The 21,365-nt window shown below is 39.2% G+C and overlaps 1 protein-coding gene across 1 annotated transcript in view; it reads left to right on the top strand.

The window, feature by feature from the left end:
• tmtc1 (transmembrane O-mannosyltransferase targeting cadherins 1) overlaps positions 1–21,365 on the top strand; it is a 64,904-nt gene that overhangs the window by 26,520 nt on the left and 17,019 nt on the right. The window contains exons 5-8 of the mRNA XM_021323839.2: positions 4,231–4,312; positions 6,427–6,530; positions 11,349–11,538; positions 15,239–15,360. Coding sequence (XP_021179514.2) covers positions 4,231–4,312; positions 6,427–6,530; positions 11,349–11,538; positions 15,239–15,360 — 498 coding nt within the window. The remainder of the gene's footprint in view (positions 1–4,230; positions 4,313–6,426; positions 6,531–11,348; positions 11,539–15,238; positions 15,361–21,365) is intronic.

Below are 21,365 nucleotides of genomic sequence, written 5' to 3'. Positions count from 1 at the left end.
GGATAAATTGAGCTGTTTTGAAGTATTTTTGTTGGTGATGGTTACTGTGATTCCTGGGGTGGATTTATACATCCCAATCCACGCTACTGTTCACTTCAGTTGAAGTCTTGACTCATCTGTCCCTGCTCTCAAGGGTTTGTCAGGACTGTGAGCTGACGTTCACATTTAGACTGTGTATCTTGATATCGATAAGGGTGCACCTGCTAAAAAACGACACCAAACACACAGCAGTTGATGATCATGAGCAGAAGAGATAAAACACGTGTATTTTTTCAAATACAGTGTGAGGAGAGCTGCTGGTTTTACTGTTATTATAGTTTAGCTGTCAGGGATCACAAGAAAATAAACACTGCATATATTTCCTGGTGAGAAATCACTTTTTTTCCTTTGTTTTCTTCTTCTCAGGGTCAGAAATTGTGAAAACTAGAAAAAATGTCTGAATGGAACTGTCTGGTTGAACTGAGCCAAATGAATAATAATTTGAAGACTGTACCATGTATGTCTGCAAGGTTCAAACAGTTTGCATTCATTATGGCAGAGAGTTACGTTAAGGTGTTAGATTAGCCCTGTTACACAACTATAGTTGATAAACTACCAGCAGCACGCCTGTTACGCAGCTTACTGGAGGCTTGTTATCTGAGCTGAAAGTCCAAATAATTATCGTTTAAATGGACACCCGGCTGTACAGGACACAGTTAGAACTGCAGGCTTGATTGATTGATGGGATTGGATTTTAATTCTGCTGTTACTTAGCTTATCTCAGTCAGCAGAAGATCTTAAAAATAGCACTACACCGTTCTGCCTGCCTTGGTGATGAGATTAAGGAACATATTTGTACAGAGGGAGGATTATTTCATTCCTGGGGCATGTGACGCAGATCATCTCTGTTGACATGGTGGTTGCTGAGTTTCTTTGTTGTGACACTTCTATGCGATGAGTTGGCTCATTAATGGCACCACATGCTGTTTCAGGGTCTGGTTTCCTACAGGTTGGTTTTGCACTATAAAAGGGTAGACCCTCATCTTCAAAGCATTGATACTTTTTAGTAAGCTTCAAAGTAGTTAAGAGAGACATTCATCTGATGTGATGGATTTTTAACTATTACTATTTTCTCTGCAGTTGTCTTTTTTGCCTCTTAAAGGTGGTTAAACTTTAAAGTGTAACTCACCCCAAAATCAACTTTTTTGCAGATACGTTGTATAAACTGGGCCTAAGGTGCTACTTTAATGCTACTGTGCAATTTTTTAGCTTTTCATGGGAACTTGTTTAGTTCTGCAATATTTTCCTTAAAACTGTTCTAGTGCTGCCCTGTTAGGGTTGAACGGTGGCTATTGTAGTTGAATTGTCCTATTGGTTCAAATGGCACATGCCTACATCATCATAACCCTGCATTCAGGTATAAAAGCACCTCAGTCAGACATGCCCAGTGGCAAGTCGGTCTCATGAGCATTAGGAGCATTGATCATTAGTGTTTGGTGTTTGTTGCCACCTTTTAAAGGTGAAAAATCATCCGCCTCAAAGACCAATCCGTGGCAAAACCTCCAGATGTCGCCCTGGTCATGTTTCCACGTGTCACTTTCCCTCATCCTGACCACATTCCTGCTTAAATCATCATCCCCACATTTAGCCCTGCCCCTCAGGCACTGCTCACTTTTGTGGCATTTTTTAAAAAATGTGTCTGGGGTGGGGATATACTTTTACATTGGGGTGAATTACACTTAAAATGATTTAGGGCAGGGGTATTCAATTAAAACATACGAAGGTCGAGTCACTGACAGTTCTTCCTGGTAAAAAGTCCAAACGGAGGTCCAGCTTTCATGTTTTAGAGTCTTACCTAATGGTATATTCACAATTTCACTGCTTACAAACATTTCTGTTTTTTTTTTGTTGTTTTTTTGTTGCTGTTGAAGCTGACATCGGGATTTGTTTTCATTATTTTCACACATCTCATCTTTTTTTTTAAGATTATCCCAGAAATAATCCTTTTATATACTAGTCCTATTTTCCAGGCTGTATTTTTGAAAAATAAATACATTAATATTTTCAAGAAGTATTATTAGATATGTTTAAACACGGTAATATAACCTTGAGGTTGCCTGATTCCGTCTCTTGAGCAGACTTTTATTTTGAAAGCGGCCCGACAACCGCCGTAATAACCTGTGCTCCTGCAAACTGAAGTATTCTCTGTTAGGCAGTCAACCTCATACGTTAAAGTATCCCAACTATCTGCTACTAAGTGAAATACTCTACTGGCAAATCTGTAACACTTCTAATCTCATTAACAAACACATGATAGAGGTTCGCCGCAACAGCTAGCTCCTTTCCACAACCAGGGACTCGGTAGCTAGTTCCTACAGGCTTGACCTCGACCAATAGGCGAGAACCTGAGGCGGCGACGCTGTTCCAAAGACGGCCCCCTCTGTTTTTACATTGCCAGCTACACAGTCAGACCGTGTAGAAAAAGACGAAGTGAATAAAAGACCTTGTGAATAAGGAGGGGACGGAAATAAAAGGGCTGTGTCTAATCCGTTTGGGAAGAAAATGCCCCAGGGATACATTAGAGGCAGAAATATATCACAATTAAAAAGACAATAAAGTAATTTGAAAAATAAAATATTTTTGGGAGGAAAAACATATTTTTTATATGAGTGTAGATAAATATTAAAGAAAAAAATTAAGAGATGATTGAAAATTTATATTGAAAATGAGCTTTAAAGCAAAGAGATAAAATAGAAAAGTAAAATATTGAAATGGAATATATATATTTGTAGCTGATTCGTTGATAAATTTTGAATAAATATCTGCTTTTTATTATTTTAGTTTAATGTAATGATAAACAAGTTTATATTTTTGCCACGTTTTGGCCCTGTATTTATTTTATTGAGTAATTTATTTATTTTTTGTATGTATTCTTAATTATGGCAGGATTGGTCCTCCATACTGGTGCTCTATGTGGACTGAATCTATGCAGATGCTTTTTGGCCCACTCTCAACACTGGAAAACCATCAACAAGACCGATAAAACAAATACTTTGTCAAATATAGCAAAGTATATAACAAGAACGGAGGCTAAGAAAGAACAGGGCAGGAATGAAACTGATGAGACGGAGTGTGGAAAACCCTGTGAGATCCCTCGAGATCTCAGCTCTTACTCTTTCCACAAAACTTTAAAAGCTCTACACAAGGGAACGTCTCAAAGTGTGGTGATTGGATTCTTCATGCTTCCTTTTCCTGCTGTCTGTTTTATTCCTCTTGCTATCTCTTTACTGCAGACACGCATGCAGAAGGGTTTTCAGCTGTTTGATGTAAATGTCTGTGTAAAGAAGGGGCTTCATTACTGTCACCGTTTTTACTGGGGTCATTTTTTACAGCACTTTATGAGCACCTTGCCACTTAATTAAAACACTCTAACAAGCACTTTATTTAGCACTGCACTTTAAGCATAGATTTGCACATTAATATCAATTTGCACACAAGTTGCAATTATTTAGTGGATATTTATTGAGAATTATAATAATTGGCAGTTAGGTTTTTGTTTAAGGCCCTGCACAGCTGCTCCTCATTAAGAAGTGTGGTGGTTGCCTACGAGGAAAAATAATTGTTACATGGGTCAAATGGGGCATTAAACTTAAGCAAATGTGTCTAAAGTCCAAAGGTTAAAGTGAGTAAAGGTGTTTTGGTTAAATTGTGAGTTTTAATGAGTTAATCTAAACTATATCAATCATATTGATTAGCGATTAATTGATAAGTGGCCATTTTCTTAAAAACCTTTTTACGTTTTTTCTTGTATCAAGATGGTCTTTCCATCCCATGACATGCTGGTTTTTATAATCTGCTGAATTAAAAAAAAAAAAAAAAGTACATCATTGCATTTTAACAATTTATTGTGCCAGCTGCCTTCAGTGCTGACTGGATAATCAAAAAAGTATTTTACAAAGGATAACAAAACATAAACCTATTAGGTTGCTGAATTAAAAAAAAGACGAATAGAATAAAATGTTAAACACCTAATTCCCCCATTAACATATAGATATGAAACTATCATTTGAAGACAATCCCTTTATATACTAGAATAAGCTGAACCAGCACTTTCTGAGGTTTGACCAGCCATCATTTGTATTGTTTTCTTTTGTTTCTGTTTAATTTATAATAAATCTGACTGTTGAAATCAGAAATGTCACCCGACTGACTTTTTGTTTGTTTTTTCTGTTTTTGTTTTTTGCTCTTCAGTCGCCTTTCGGGCTCCAGACTCAGGGACTTCCCCCACTTCAGCACCCCCTTCATTAAACGAGCTTGCCTTATCTCTGGATATGTGAGTATTATTTTACAGTAATATGACCTCTACTATTTCTAAAGGGTCTTAAAGGTATATAGCCACTTAATATGCTTATTAAGAAAACCAAAAACCGTTTGATTAGGATAAAATAAGGTTATATGCACCAATCCTCCGTCTTGATAGTGTTTTGATAGTCCTTTTTGAGCTGAAAAATAATTCGCTCTTAGGCGTTATTAACAAATATAAACAGACGTGGTGCCATCTAGCAACAAGTATCGCAGATCTATCATAATGCCAATTCACTTAATTCATAAATCAATTGTAAATAATGCCGGACCGAGCCTAACCCTCTGCAATCCCTCACAGTAAAGCGGCAGCTTTGAGCTGCCCTAAGGCCAAAATAAACTGAACTTTCATATTGAATTAACTTACTAGGTTTATTGTTGCTAGCGTGTATTCTGGGTGTGGCCTGCCTTCCATGAATGCACTTCTAGTTTCCACATTACAGTCAGGCAATCTTGTAAACAGCTCAGAGGTCCGATCAGGTAGTGACGCAGTGTACCGTAATACTTGGAGCGACTTCATAAATTTTTTTACCACATAAAATCGGTCAGTAAGCACAGAGGTAGTCTTATATTAGGCGCACCGGATTATAAGGCGCACCATGGATTCTTGAGAAAATTTAAGGATTTTAAGTGTGCCTTTATAGTCTGAAGAATACGACAATATATGGGTTTCCCTTCTCATCTTATCAGCACAAAATATTGAACTTTTTCATGATATACTAATTGTTTGAGATGTTCCTGTACATTCCCATTGATCTTAGTAATGAAGCAATATAGCCAAGTTCAGTTTCTTATTCAAATTCAAATGTTCAAAAACATTATTTACCTGGGCTGCACAGTGGCGCAGTTGGTAGCACTGTTGCCATGCAGCAAGAAGGTCCTGGGCTCAAGTACCCTTGCCCTGGGTCTTTCTGCATGGAGTTTGCATGTTCTCCCTGTGCATGCATGGGTTCTCTCCGGGTACTCCGGCTTCCTCCCACAGTCCAAAAACATGACTGTGAGGTTGATTGATCTCTCTAAATTCTCCTTAGTTGTGAGTGTGTGCACGAATGGTTGTTTGTCCTGTTTGTGTCTCTGTTGCCCTGCGACAGACTGGTGACCTGTCCAGGGTGTACCCCGCCTCTCGCCCATTGACAGTTGGAGATAGGTACCAGCACCCCTCGTGACCCCAAATAGGGATAAGCGTGTTAGAAAATGGATGGATGGATGGATTATTTACTTGCATATTTAAGAAATTTTATCAAACGACAAAATATCTTCTCTGCCAGGAATATTTTCTCTTGTCTAACAGGCATGAGTATTCACACTACCCGCTGCGCCACCAGCGTGCCCTTTCTCACTTCTTTTTAATATTAGAAGTAGAGTGGTTGTGCAAATTCTCTCTTATCCAGCTCATCACAACAGCAAACAGACTTAAATCGGAGGCAACGGGACTTGCGCTAAATCTTTCTGAAAACATTTCAATACCTATACAGGAGTCCTTGTCAATTCTGGTGACTCGCACTTGAGCTCAAGCACTGTGTATTCTTTTGATAATATAGCTCATTACCTTAACTCTTGGGCTTCTATAGCCTGCCTGCATTCCTAATTGGTTTCATAACAGACAAGTTTAAAGCTCAATAAGATGATACAGAGCAAGTGAGCTGTGCTTTGTTTACCTTTCTGTCATGTGCTTTAGCCTTTTAGGGTGAATAAACTGATAACATGTCTCAGCATGTTGGAAAAAAGGTATCCTTTTTAAATGGCTTCATATATCTATAGTATCTAATTTCTTTGACTTAATCGAAAGAAAACCCACACATACTATAAATAACTTATTTTAAGTCTTTAAGTCTAACAACTTATCAAAAATACAGGCATAAAGCAGCCAGATAAAATATATCAATCCTATTTTTGTTTCAATTTATTCTGCTTTGGAAAGTTTGGCTTTATACAAAAATTATGTTGTCCAGTTTTGGCTTAATTGATGTTAGGCTAATGGTTTTTTTGTTTTGTTTTGTTTTTTTATGCACAGTTTTACATTGTATGCAATCAATGTAATCAGATGTTGAGGTTGCTTGCAAAACCTTTTCCTTTGTCCTTCAGGTGGTGATAATCATGTCAGTCAGGCTGTGGCTCATGGGGGGATCCATGCCTCTTTTTTCAGAACAGGACAACCCCGTCTCCTTTTCACCTCATCTACTCACCAGGTTAGCCACACTTTCAAAAATTAAAAAAAAAAACAATATGACTGTTTTTCGTTCAGATAAGAAGAGATGAAAAGGTGAAATTATAGTTTTATTTATGCAGTGTGTGTGTACTTGTATTGCAGCTGAGTGAGAACAGGTTTTGGTGGAAATTGTAGTAGTAAAGGACTAAGGTTTAAAGCCCTAAGGTTTGAGCATGTATCATTTACAGTCTCTTGGATGCTGATGTACACTTGCACACACATTAGCTACATCAAAATACTGCTATACTATCATGCATATTGCATCTTATTTCATATTGTTCTGTAAATAGGCTGATGTTCTTTTCTTTCCCACCGTTAACCTGAATATTTAATCTTTTTTTTTTACCACAGGATGCCATATTATCAATAATTGTGCAATATTTACTCATTTACTTATCTTAAGGTGTCAGGTAGGTTTATGTTAGGGTTACGTATATACTGATAAAGGTTAGGTTTAGGGTCATGATTAGGCCATAGAAATAGTTAAAAATGAATGGAAGTCAAGGAAAGGTCCTCACTTTGTATTTACAGGGGAAGTCCGGTCAAAAAGGAAAAATCAGGGGACATTTGGCTATAACTAAAACTAATACATTCGTGGTGATTTATTGAACTTAGCATTAATGAGTAAAGAAATAAAAACATAAATTGTCGGCACGATCACTGATACTGGGGGCAGCCATTATTGCCCAAATATGGCCAAAAACGGCCACCTGACATCACATCCTGTGATGTAACATCGCGGTGAGCCGAGGGCAGTTCTCCGCGCTTTACAAGCAAACTCAATAGGAACCATTCTACACAGCTCCGATCAACAACAATTATTTCGGATTTCCAAAGGACTTCACCATTGAAATTTGCGAGAACTATTGTTGAAGCAACAATGTCCATGTGCATGGCAGTTGGATGTCCCAATACATCGGGTAAAAGTGGAAAAAACATTACAGGATGAGCTTCAGTGCATTATGAGGCGGAGGGATATTTCTGCTGGTGTCTGAAGTGCGGCAGTGTCACTTAGTTTAGAGCCGAAACAATCCACTTCACTTTCTCAAACAAGCCCAAAAATGCAACCCACAACTCGTGAAATTAACAAGCGACTTTAGAAAAAAAGACCAAAGTCTGTTATGCAATTCTCTAGCAATTTTGGAACAACGTAAGCCGAGGGGGAAAAAAAACAAAAACAGTCCGGAGGGCGTGGTGGGGGAAAAAACAACGCGCGTTAAAAAAGGCGCCGTTATGGTCAAATAAAGTTAACGCATTAAAACTGACAGCACTAACTTTAATTGATATTGAATAATGAACAAAGTTGTGTGTGCATAATAAATATGCTTCATTAAGATGGCAGGAAGGGCTCTTTATGTTTGTTCCTGGGTTTTTGTTTGTATCGGCACTCCAAGCTTTATTCCAGAATGGGAGAGCTGAGCTTAGGACTCAAGATAAACCCCGGAGTTTACTGATCCTACCGACCACACCAAACCCAGCGGACAACAGAGGCAGTGATTTCCCTGCTTCTGAGGCATAGGCGAAGGCGGACACACTGAAGGAAAAAGCGACAAGGCACCCAAGGCATACTGCACACTTGATTGGAGGCTAATCCACACAGACCGGCTCTGCCCATTCTACTCTTGGCCAACACTAGATCAATTGCCAACAAAATGGATGAGAGCTGACTGTGCATCGCCTCACGCAAGATGGACAGTGCACCGATCTTCACGGAGATGTGGCTAAATGGAAACATCCCCAACGCAGCAGTAGAGCTACTAGTTACCTTTTTGTTTAAAGCCGACAGGACTGGCACTGCAGGGAAGAGCAAAGGTGGAGGTCTGGCAATGTTTATTCACAACGTTTAGTTGTGGTGCGCAGCTACAAAGGCAATTGGAACTTTCTGCCCCCCAGATCTGAAATATCTGGTAGTTGCACATATTTGGTGCAATGTTGGAACTGCTTTATATGTCAGTCATTTTGCACCTTGCCTTGGGAAAATGTAAAGTTTCACAACTTTGGCTCCATTTTCTTTCCCCATAGCTCACTCGTTCACCCCACCTGTCTCCTCCTTGTAAATGGTAAATAGACAGAACTGATATAGGGGTATTACAGCCATAGTGACCACTCAAAGTGCTTTACACTATAGCCACATTCACCCAAACTCACTCACTCACGCGCACGCTTTCATACACCGATATGCAGATCGGTAGGCAACTTGGGGTGAAGTGCCTGGCTCGGGGGCACATCGACATATTACAGACACTCAATGCATCTGTCACAGGAACACAAAGTGTCTACTAGCTGCGCAGATGTCAGCGGAGCGCGTTGTGTTGGGGGAGACCTATAGTTGTCGTTAAAGCAATAAGTGCTTATATGACTGAGCCTTATAAAGCAGAGGCTGGCCCCTCATATAAAGCTGTAATCTTGAGTATCTTTGTCGGTCCACATGTACCAGTTGTTGCTTTCAGCCCGGTTTTCGGGCGTTATGGGAACATTTAGGAATATGCATTGCCGAGAGCAGAAACAGCTGATCAGACATGGACTACGTCAGAACTTAACCTGGAAATGTGTTTCCATCTCTTTAGTGCATTAATGCTTTTTTTTTTTTTTTTTTTTAAAGTCAAAACCCACCTCGAGCATACAAAATTATTTGCAAAATTTAGAGAGCTAATTAAAATTTTGACTTTCCATTAACCTTTTCTAATGCGATATTTCAAAATGCACATTAAAAAAGGTTGATGGAAACACTGCTTGTGTGTATCTGTCTGTGTGAGAGGAAGTGTGTTTCTCTATCAGTATTTGCTCTCTACTTCTAATTACCTGTCTGTCTCTCTTCTCTCAGGACTCTCCTTTCTTCTGCCATCTCACTCCCCACAGCACTCTATTGCTCTTTCTCAATCTGACAGTAATATTAAATGCCGGTTATACTTTACAGATAGAGTTTCACCACTTTTTGTAAGATTGCAACATCTGTTATTGATGTTGCAATTGGTCAGAGTTCTCACCGGTGCTTTTTAGCATAGTTGGCTGTTACGCTGAAAGTTGTCAAAATTACGGTGAAATTAGAAAGTGTTATATGCTAAGCTAACAGTGCGACGTGGATGTTTGAGAGCATCATAGAAAGGTAATTAAAGCTCTGGAAAGTGGATCAGCAAAGTTGTAAACCTCCCGGACAACACAAAATATTGAACGCTAGCTGTTATTAGCTTGACGGACAGCATAGTGTCTGGGCTCCCCTTTGAGCTGCACTACGCAACTCTCCACTGCATGAATGTATACTGAAGCAGTGAAACAACACACCAGAAAAGTTTAAATATTTGTGTTTGAGGTCTTAGGCAAGAGAAAGTCACAGTTACACCTTCAAGTAAGTAGGAAAAAGTTTTGTCTTGGGTGAGAGATGGGCCTTCATCATATTTGGGTCAGTGCTGTGAATTCACAAAAACATTTAACTCTGGGATTCCTGTATTAACCCTTGATCTCCAAACAGCTTCATGTTCCTTCATGCTCCTTTTACTGGAATCAGTGATACCAAAAGATTGTATATAGTGCTGTTGTCAAAAGAATCAATGTCTTGGTATAATCAATACTAAAAAATGAATTATTCATTATCCAAATTTAAATAATCTATAGACTGACCCATTCACATCTGCCCAAACTGTCGCTCTTCTTATGGCAGCAGCGCAGAGAGACGCTCCCATCTCCTCTGCAGCCACAAACACACACCTGACCCAGATAATGAGCCCGCAAGATGTGGAGAACAGCCAGAGAGAAATGTGTTGTCCTCTTTATCTGTGGCGTCTCTGCATTTGGGGCCAGTGGGGCCTGCATAGATATTGCAGTCGCTGGTATTGGGTCTGGACATTGGCCCCCGACAAAATGTAGAGAGTACATATCTGTGTCTTTGGTCACATTTTCCACAGTAAAGCTCTCTCGCTTATAAGCTCCTATCCAACATTGACATTTCTCTGCATTCCTTCAGGGTTTAGGAAATTGAATAAAAAAAAAAAGTCACTCTATTAGATATCAAGGCAGCTGTGTTTTATTGTTACCATAATATGTCTGTTGAGACTATGGGTCTGTCTCAATTCAGGGGCTGCAGCCTTCTGAGGACTGCGAAAAACAGAAGACTGGAAGACAACGGCTTGTGAATTGGTCTAGCCTTGGCATAGTGAAGCAGCTGGAAGCCAATGGGCCAAACTAGCTGCAATCCGAGCAATTTTTTCAATCAAGAGATATGCCAACAAACTGAGCCGATATTCCAGATTAACATAGCTAACTTCTTGCCTAAAAACTTTTTAAAAGTGTAATATATTCAACTTTATTCACAGATTTTCACTCCCCTCCAGCATGTCTGTTTCCGGTTAAAAAGTTCTCTTTAGCCCGCAATGAATAATGGGATTGGATTAGTAATGAAGGATACATCAGACCCACCCTTCAAATCAGGGAAAAGAAGAACACATTCGTCAGCTGCATTTGAAGTAGTCTTCGAAGGATTTGTGAATTAGGACAGCCTTGGTTGCCGCGCTGTGACGTAATCGGCCTACAAATACGTCCTTCAACGGATGCAGCCCCAGAATTGAGACAAACCCTATATATTTAGGACAGATCTCTTCTCAATTTGACCGTTTGTCCGAATCTAAAATGGCCGCGCTGCATGAACACTGTGCTGTTCTGAACTTAGCACTTTCATGTTGCTCACGATCAGCCCTTAATTTCGGCCATTGAATTTTTAAAACTCCTTTCTTAAAGTTCACCATTGGCTCATATCTGTGTGCCTCCTTCCCCAAATTGTTTTCTCTGTGCCCTTTTCTGGCAGGTTTCTAACCTACTCATACCTGCTATCCTTCAATGCCTGGCTGCTGCTGGCCCCCATTGTGCTGTGCTATGACTGGCAGGTGGGAAGCATTCCCCTTGTGGAATCTCTGGGTGACGTGCGGAACATGGCCACCATTCTCCTGGCTGTGGTGATGATTGCTCTCTCCATGCACTGCCTCCTCTCACTGCAGGTAAGAGCCAAAATATAACATCAACGCTTTCAAGAGCCAAGTGTTTCAATACAAATATACACAGGGAATTTCAAATTCCTGGGGCTTTAGTTTCATGGGGAAAAGGTCCTGGTCTGAGGGTAGGACTTTTCATCAAGCTTAGGGCTTTGGTTAATGGGCGGAGTTGTACAGGAAGCCAAAACAGTCCTCCTCTTGGAGAAGTAAGGACCAGTATGGAGATGAGTTTACACATCTATCAATTTCTTTTTGCCCTTAATTTATCTAAAAAAAAAATAGACAAGAAAGTACACTACCAAACTTAATCTGTGCGGTCAATTTGTCAAGGTTAAGAGCTGATTTTGAATATGCTTTTTGAGTCGTTTGGAGTGGCAGACCTCCGCTGACAGGTTGGTCTTGCTGGGATAGGGGACCTGTAGTGGGAAAAACCACCAGTGATACAGCGTTTAGTTGGCCAGACAGTCTGTGATTTCCCACAGACTATATCTGTTTGTCGAGACTGACAAGTGAACATAAACTAGCGATTATTAGGTTCGTGGGGAATATCTTTAAGTACCAGATATCAAAATGTGAAACTGCTTGCGGGATGTTCTAAGTTTTTTAAGGTAATTCTAAACTTTTTTGCCACAGTTCTGTAATTAAACTGATATTTTAGGACTAATGATCAAATGGAGCCCTTTCATTTTCCTTTTGCGCAGAAAACACACATTTCCCTACGATTGACACTTCATGTAAACCTAAGTTGGTGGACTGTGAACTCTTTTATTATTTACAATCCATGAGCCACGCATGACGGGGAAAAAAAGAAAAGATAATGGACACTTCAGCTGCATTTAATAAATGAGACCCACAGATTTAGCAAGGCCTTTTCTCACACACTGAAAGCTGTTAAGTTAGTCGTGCACTCTCCAAAGAGTGCACGACTGCTGACCAAACCACTGTGTGCGTGCAGAAAACCAGAGGAAGCAAGAGCCAAATCAGTGAATATCCAATATATAAAAAAATTTCACTGCGGGAAGGAATCTGCGGTATTGCGCTTTAAAGTTATTGTCGTCGTTCTTGTCATGGCTGAGACAAAAACTTCCTCATAAAGCACTAAATTTTAACTCCATGAGGCTAACTTTGGAGCATTTCAGACAGTCATTTCTGCCCTTTCCTCTTCTGTATTCAATTCCCCCATACAAATAATTTCTTTTTTTTTTAAAAGGATTCAGGCTAATTGTTAGAAATACGTTGTAATGCCTTTACTGTGTTACTTTTTGTTTTCTCTACTCTGAACCTTTTCTGTTTAATGTCAGCTCGACAATTAATAAAAAGCTTAGTTTTGTCATCTTTTTTCTAGTACAGTACAACATATTTTATGACATACCAAAATTACGTAATTTTCCAGGTGTATTTTTTTACGTAGTGCACTGATTTTAAATGTGAAAAATTACAACACATTCAATAAATCCAGCCATGACGTCCCCATGGTGTTTAATTTTAAGTTGTTAAGATGTACCTTTTGATGCTCAGCTTGATTGATTAACTAAAATAACGTTGAAGATAAATCTAATATGAAGAGTAGTTTGCAAGTGAATGAATGGATACCTCTGAACAACAATGTACACCTATAGCATTGTCGGAGTCCATTCTTGGCTCTATATCAGAAAAATTTGCAAACGATCCTATATTTCTTGCCTTATTACCAATCTCTGCTGGTTAACTTCACAGATGAGTGGGTGCCAGTAACTGCTAGAAAGCCTGACAGGAGCAAAACAACATCCCTAATCAGCACTTCACACATCTTGGGTTCTCATTACTGCTAATGAGCCAGTTCAGTGAACGCAGCAAGGGGTTGTTGACTCAGCCAATTACGAACCTGTTTGTTCAAATAAGCACAACCGTGGTGGTGGGGGGGGGGGAAACATGTAAGTTCCACAAATGGTTTCTGTTACTGAAATCGATAGTAGTTTGGTTCTATCAATACCCGCATTGCCCTCAGTAGTTGTGGTGGGCAAATTAGTCACGAGCGGTAATATTGACTTTTGTGCAGCAATACATGCACACTCAGGAAACTCAGAACACATTCAAAATGGGTTGGGGCCAAATAGGTTGGGGCCAATCAGTTGCAAATGCTCTCATTGTGTTGAGCTTAGGTCCCCTGCTGAGAAGTATTTCTTCGCCACCTTTTTTACATCTGTTTGATCTTTATGGTGGATTCAACTGAAGTTTTATCATTGATTGTCTGCATTTAAATAACTCCAAAAATGATATTTTTACTTTCAAATGTCCCCAAAGTGTCATTCAGTGCTAGGTAAATAACATTGTTGAAAGTGGAAATAACTTTTTCAACCAAACACTCTAGAGACAAAACTTAATAGCTTTCAGTTTGTGTGTAAAATGAGAGAGAGCCTCCTAGAACCACAGTATCTGATTCAGGTTTTTTAAATACAGCACACCCATCTGAAAGCTGAGGTGTCCTTTTTCTTTTTTTGGTTTGACCTACTCCATTCATGGTTGTCCTTAATATTAATGCTGTCGCTCTTCAGTTTAACTTTTCCCTGCACTTCCTTAGCAAAAATCTTCTCATTTCTCCTCATCTCTTGGCCAATAAGTGAACAGCGGTCTGGTTCACATTTCAGCTATACTCGGCTTCAGTCCTACTACCTCCTACGAAGGGATGAAAAAAGCTGTAATCAAAATGCTTGCAAAGCAGGCAGAGCCAAGTAGTCCCCGGCCAAGTGTAGCCTGTGGAAAAGGGGCATAAACGCTGCGTTATCTGTAGAGAGGATCCTGTTAGCTGAATCAGATGTTCTGATCAGACAACAGTAAAGAAGCAGCAGATGCAAGGCTTCATATTTAGGCTTCTTGACGGTTGGAGGGTCGATCTACTTTTCACTACCTTTCACTGAAACTGACCTGAAAAAAAAATCAGACTGTTGTCTGAAAGGTTCAAGACTGCAAAGCGACCCGCATGCGCAGATAACAGAAGGAGACATCACAGAGCAGCGCACTGTTTACAAAACTAATGCTCAATGTAATGGGTTCTAGAAGTGTTCAATAAAGTCTTGTTTAAAAAAAAAATACTAAAAGAAAAAAAAACCGCGGACACCGGCCAGCATTTCTCCTTGTTATTATTAGAAAGCTGTTGAGCAATGGGTAGCTGATAATATTGAGACCACATCATAGCAAGATTAAATAATTCAAGAAGAAAGCAGCACAGCTATTAACAATGGTCTTTTATGGAGTGCCAACTGCTATGACTGTGTGTGGATGTGTAGTGAGAGCAGGGTCCGAAATTAACACTCGCCAGACACCAAATGGGAGTAAATTTTCTGTTTAGCAAGTAAATTTCAGAGGGCTAGCTGCCACATGGCGAATAAAAGTTTGCACCAAATAAGTCATGTTTTTCAGTCATCATCAAAGATCGGAATTGGGCTATTTACACTGCCATGAAAAAAACAGATATAGATCGTATTTGGTCAAAAAGATCTGAATTTGGATCACCTTTCCCTACAGTGTGAACATAGCCAGATTGATTGACGTGGATGTTGAGTAGTGTCGCATAACTCTGTCAGACATTTCTGAAATGATTTGTTTAATGTTCTCAATTGGTTTATAGACTCAAAAATGCATTCCAGGGCTAAATGTTGTTTTGGAACCCCCAGCCCACAGTTTTTATTCTGACTGTACTCTGCTGTTTTGTGTTTTTCTTCTACAGAGGCAGGACAACAGGGAGGTTTTAGTGGGGATGCTGTTTCTTGTGTTTCCTTTCATCCCTGCCAGTAACCTTTTCTTCAGAGTGGGATTTGTTGTGGCTGAGAGAGTTCTCTACATGCCCAGGTGAGTGTGTTATATGTATAATCTAAGATGACAAACAGCACAAAAGATTATTTATCCACCAGAGACAAAGACATAAGCATTGTTTGCAGAAACTAGGTGTGCCCATAACAGGGTGACCATAACTCAAATGACCAAATGTGGGACAACAGGATGCTTGTGAGGGACAATGCGGGACATATAATCAACACTATTGATGACAAAAAGGAATTATCACAATTTACAAGTTTGTAAAAGGCATTATTTGCCTTTTTTAAGTGTAATTAAACTGTAGCCCTGTGATAGACTGGCAACTTGTCCCCGCCTCTCACCCGTTGACTTCAAAGTCAATATTCAACCAGGAAGAAATTGTCGTGGGAAGCAGCTAATGAGCCGTCAGGGTCTCCCTAATCCCGCACACTGAGTTTGATGGGTGAAGGGGACAGTTTAAATGATTTCATGTTGAGTCTGCTCTACGGCGCCATACAATAAATAAATACAGAGTAGAATAATGAAATGTATATTTAAACAAATTTATTTAACAAAAATTACATTTCATTATTTAATGGTGTATTTATTTATTTAATAATGTCCCCTTTAACCCTCCATGGGAAGATGTCAGCTGTAAGCAAATCTTAAAAACCTTTTTCATATTTTTGGTCAAATCCAGGAAAGGGACATCTGGGCTGAGTGGGGAGAGCGGGGAGGTGGGTGCAGTCTGGGTTTCTGGAGGGGTTACAAGTAGGTCCACTTTTTGTCCTGTTGAGAACTGGGGTGAATCCTCCTGTAATTTTGATGAAGTGTCTTTCTGGCAATCTTTATCTTGGCTTGTTCAGCCTGTACGGTGCTTATCTGTTTATGTACACAGTTTTGGGACAAAGCTGACGCTGCATGGTTCACAGAACAGAAGATGTTGGAAATTAGGCATTTGCACCTGACCTATTTAGAAAGAATCCATCTCTGTTGAGAAGATGTATTCTCTCCCAAAAGATGTAAAAGTTGTCTTTGAAGTTTTTTAGCTGTTTGTTTGCATGTTTTTTTCAGCCATTTGTTAAGCATCAGAGCTTTTGAAAAAATATCTCATCTCCACAATTAATGGGCACATAAGGGCTGCTGAGAAATACTTTGCCATTAAAGGCATACTATGCAACATTTTTCAGTTAATGTGTTCCATACCATTTTGGATTATTAAATGAGTCATTTCAGGTCGAACAAAGGTTTTCTCGGCCGCCCTGGTGGTCTGTGGGGGAAATACCGTACTTGCAATTGCAAGAGCCCTCGGCCCGCCCCCACAGGCTCAGAAGTCTCGTGCAAGACCGCGAGAGTCGATCTTGCATTTACGGCAAGAACTCCATGTGTTTTTGCCCTGCCATTCACTATATGCACGCGCGAAAGCAACAACAAAGAACCGCGTGTTAACGTCAAATAAACATGCAAGCATATCAAGTTTTTTTTTATTTTTATTATTATTATAATAATAATAAAACCCTGATGTTTGTACTTTCACTGTGTTAGTCATTGACTGTACTGCCGTTTTTTCCACTTTTCGTTGCGTTCGCCTGTCTGCTAAGCTCAAAACAACCGCGCCTGGCTTGACGGAGAAACCAGAACAGCTGAGCATCTTTATGACAGTGCACTTTTACTTTCGCCCTCTGGGGGGAGCCTCGCTGGAAAATCAAGCCCAGTTGCATAGTATACCTTTAAGGCCCTCAACTAAATTTAGCAGACAAATGTAATCCTCCTTCAATACTTCTGATTTTCTTATCCAGACACCGTCGCACAAGGCTTCAGCTTGTACTGTTAGTTTTTCCATGGTCGGGCACTCTTTCACCATCCCTGCAAGGATCTCTGAGACATCAGGCACAGTTCAAAGAGTTATAGGTCAGCACCTCTGCGCTCCTCTTGTTACAGAAGTCTTTAATCCACTCAGAGATCCATTGCACAGTATTAAGGTTCTTGGCCCTGTGGCTTGTCTTTTCTCTGGTAGCTTAGAAGACCATTTTGTGTGATGATTGTTGTTATACTTTTGATTGTTGTCAGGATTTTCCTGGATGTCATGCTGAATTGGGGCAAATCTGTTTTGAAGTGGAATTCCAACATTCCCAGCTGGTTCACTCCTGTCATTCGTTGTGAGGACAGCCCGTTGTTGTTTCCCTTTCCCTGGGACAGTGGGGACACTTCTTTGTAATATCTGGCAGTTTTCTTTGTCTAGGTGGGGTTCCTTGATATTTTGGCCTCGCGCCCAGAATGTTCCAGCGGTGCTGCAGATGGATTTATTATCATTTCCTTCAGTGTTTGTTGGCTGAGTTGCTGAGCTGGTAGTCACTGTTTGGAATTACAGGCAGAGTTGTTTCATTTCCATGTCCGCCGTTTACATCAACATTCACAACATTCAGTGGATTTTCATCTCCGTTATAGCCATTTTCTGTAGAAGCGTGTCTAAGTCCTCTGTGGTGAACGGAAGCATCTTATGCTAATTAGCTGAATTCGGGTGGTTCTTCTCCATATTCACTTCATGTTGAATTCCTTCTATAACAGCCGGTTTCCTGAGAAGTCTTTTTAACTCCTCTGGGGCATAAAGAGGCATCTTGTGCAGATTAGCTGTAAAGTAGTCCACGGGGGGGGAAAAATAAAAATAGTAAATCACTGTTCTAAAAAGTTTTAGAGGAGGCCTCCTGTAGCTTCTTCGGGCTGAACCGCAGTTTTTTCTTTTTTACTGTTTTTAGTAGTACTTTGAGTTTGGTAAATTTATGTAAAGTGCAATATAATTTAAATGTATTATTATTATCATTATTATTATTATTATTAGGTTTAGTTTTCTTTATACAGTAGATCTTTAGAATCAGATTGAATACCACAGTGCTATAAGACCAGCCATTTCCATTGACTTCCATTAATTTTCAGCCCCTTCTATGGCCTGACCCTAACCCTACACCTAATTGACACCTTAGTCCTAAACCTAACCCCTAGCCCAGACAAAAGCAAGGACCAAAAAACGGTCCTCACTTTACATTAGAGTCCTCACTTTACTAATAAAATTTGCAAATATATTTCTCACTCAGCGGCAAATGCAAGTATACACACACACACACACACACACACACACACTCATATGCATCTATATAGTTGTATATCTGGGTATATTAAGATTTTGAATTAATTAATTGATTCAGTAATTGGTTCTATTTGTGCCTAGCGCTAACAACCTGAACCATTGGCAGTAAATTCCTAATTCCTAATATTTGAATAGGTAATGGAAATTAATTAATAGTAATGGAAAAAAAACAAGCTAATCTAATCCAAAGTTAGTTCTAAAGCCACAGCTTTATTAGAAAAGCCAAAAGTAAACTTAAAAAATAAGTACCAGAGTAAATATTGCACAATTATTGATAATATGGAATACTCATGTAAAAAAGATAAAATATTCAAGTTAAATAGTAGAAAAAATGGCAGCCTATTTACAGAATTTGAGATGGTTTGCAAATATGTAATGTATATAATAGTGCAGCAGCAAGTTACCTTAGCATCTGGGAACAGTGTAAACAATTAATGGTCAGATCTGAACCTGTGCAACCATTAGCATGTGTGTAAACAGTTATTGAATCTGTTGTGAGCACCAGAGATTATAAAGTCTAACAGCAGCTGGGAGGAACGACCTGTGGAAGCGCTCCTTTGAGCATCTGGGACGCAGCAGTCTGTCATTGAAAAAGCTCTCGACCTCTACAACAGCTCCATACATGAGTACATCCCAGTGCAAAGCTTGCCCTCCTAATGAGCTTATCCAGCGGCTTCCTCTCAGCTACAGATAAGCTGCTGCTGCTGCAATAAACCACATCATTGAAGATGGCTGATGCCGCCACAGAGTCAAAGAACATCTTCAGGAATGCCCCTTACACTCTAAAAGACCACAAATATGACCTAAGCAGGATATAAAGATATCTACACGGCACCTGAAAAGGCTAAATTCAACTTTTTGCTAAAAAAGTGGATTTTGCATATGTCCCTTTTTAAAGCCAAGATGCTTATAAAAGTTGCAGGAGGGAACTTGCCGGGTAACCTGGAAAGTGATTGCTGTGGCCTAATTCTAAAAATGGAGATAGCTCCACACAAAGACCAGGCTATGATCTCAAAAGGTAAGTAATTATATCAGAAAAGGTACTAAATAGTTTCCGTCATACTTATAATGTAATGATAGACATCTAATGGAGGTTGTTTACTTAAATAAAAAAATACTTTTTTGACTCTTAATAGCTGAAGATTAAAACACTTACACTTCTTCTTGTTTGTCTAAATACTGGCCCTTTTAAGCACACTTGGTGAAATGAGCAAAGATTAAATGACTACTAAATGGAACATGGCATGAAACAGCAGGGATTCAAGCTCATAACCTGAAGGATAGCTGAAGGTATCTTGGTGCTGTATACCATCAGATGACAGCATGTTATGTACTGGTAATTATTATAATCTGGCTCAAAGGAGGATTCTCCTTTAGGCTACATTTTGCAAGATAGTAAAAACTGCTCATGACGTCTATGCAGTTGGTTGTAGTTTGATTTCTCGCAAACAAAGCAACTGTCAAAACACAAAAAAACAAGAAAAAGAATTTCAAACTAAAGTTGTTAAATAGTTAGTATTATGGCACATCACATAAACATACACAAAAACCCAATAAAGAGACACATAAACATTTCAAGAAAAAAAATAGATACACAAGTGAAATATCCTGGAATTATCAAACAGCAATAACCATTTGGACAGTTACAAGTGAGTTAATGTGTCTGTCCTTTGAAATTTACTTAAATTAATTCCCCCAAAGTTATAAAAAATTACATTTTTAAATACTTTTGCACTTTATTCCAGGTAGCAGAAAATTTAAAGGCCTTTTTACCCAATTAGGTTTTTACTTTTGGGACCTGCATCAAAATAATGTCCTGAGTGAGCAGCCCGTAATGGCTGAGGTTCAAGTCATATCGATCTTAGAAATTAGCATAAATCTGTTGGAAGAAGCCCAGTCTTAACAAATGTGTTATCATCTACATTTGGTGCATTTCTCATACTTCTTGGAGCCTAGCGTTGTAGTAAGATGGCTCTAGTTGCTTCCCCTTAATTGTAATACATTTCAAGGCTGCTGTGAAAGCACATTTAAATGTATGATTTATCACAACCTGAAATATCTGATATATTGTGCTATCTGACTGAGTTACAATTATATTTTCTTTCTTTTTATTGGGCTTTGCAGACCCATTACACTATAACTTATCATGGTTAATGTGCCCATAACAGATCTTTAGGTTGAGTTTTAATTTTAGGAAGTTTTATTGGGAGCAGAGACAGCTATCTGACAAAAACTTCCAATCAATCATGAGATATGCGAGATGAAGACCAGAATGGTGAGATAAATTGTAAATGCTCCTGTGTTACCATCCAGTGTTTCCAAGTTTGGAAAAACATGGATTGACATGCTCTGTTGTTTTAAGGGAGTTAGATACTCATGGAATGGAGGGATTAGAATTCAAAAAGAATAACATTTATAAACAGAACACATAACTAAAGTAGAGCAAAGAAATGGGTTTAAGTCCCTGGCCACTAAACAAGCAGCAGCACAAACAAGCCACAAGGCTTGGCTATGTAAAAGTAATAGTGAAAATGGGGGTTGCATAAAAAAACAATGTAAGAGTTCAGGCTTCTGCAGATAGACATATATTTAATTTTCTCAGATGGCGTGTGAGATCTACAAGAAGTATTAGTACAAAACATGCGTATGAAGCATCTTTGCCAAAGTTAGCAGTAACCCTGTGATATGAGATTAATGAAAACAGTGCAGTAATAGAAACGTTTTCATGAGGCAGATTCATTTGAAAAGTAGAATAGCCTACCATACTCAGTTAGTATATGAACAACATTTCACTTGAGATGTGAAATCACAATAGTCCTGTATTGAGGTCAGTTGGATCAAATTGATACAAGTTGGCCTTTAGGCACTGTTGTTGGTTTCGTTCTCAGGGGCTGTAGCAGGGATATACTTGCAA

Source organism: Fundulus heteroclitus, chromosome 17 (genome assembly GCF_011125445.2).
Source record: "Fundulus heteroclitus isolate FHET01 chromosome 17, MU-UCD_Fhet_4.1, whole genome shotgun sequence".
NCBI lineage: Eukaryota > Metazoa > Chordata > Actinopteri > Cyprinodontiformes > Fundulidae > Fundulus > Fundulus heteroclitus.
Note: the sequence above shows the minus strand (reverse complement) of the source record. Positions and strands in the feature narration are given on the sequence as shown.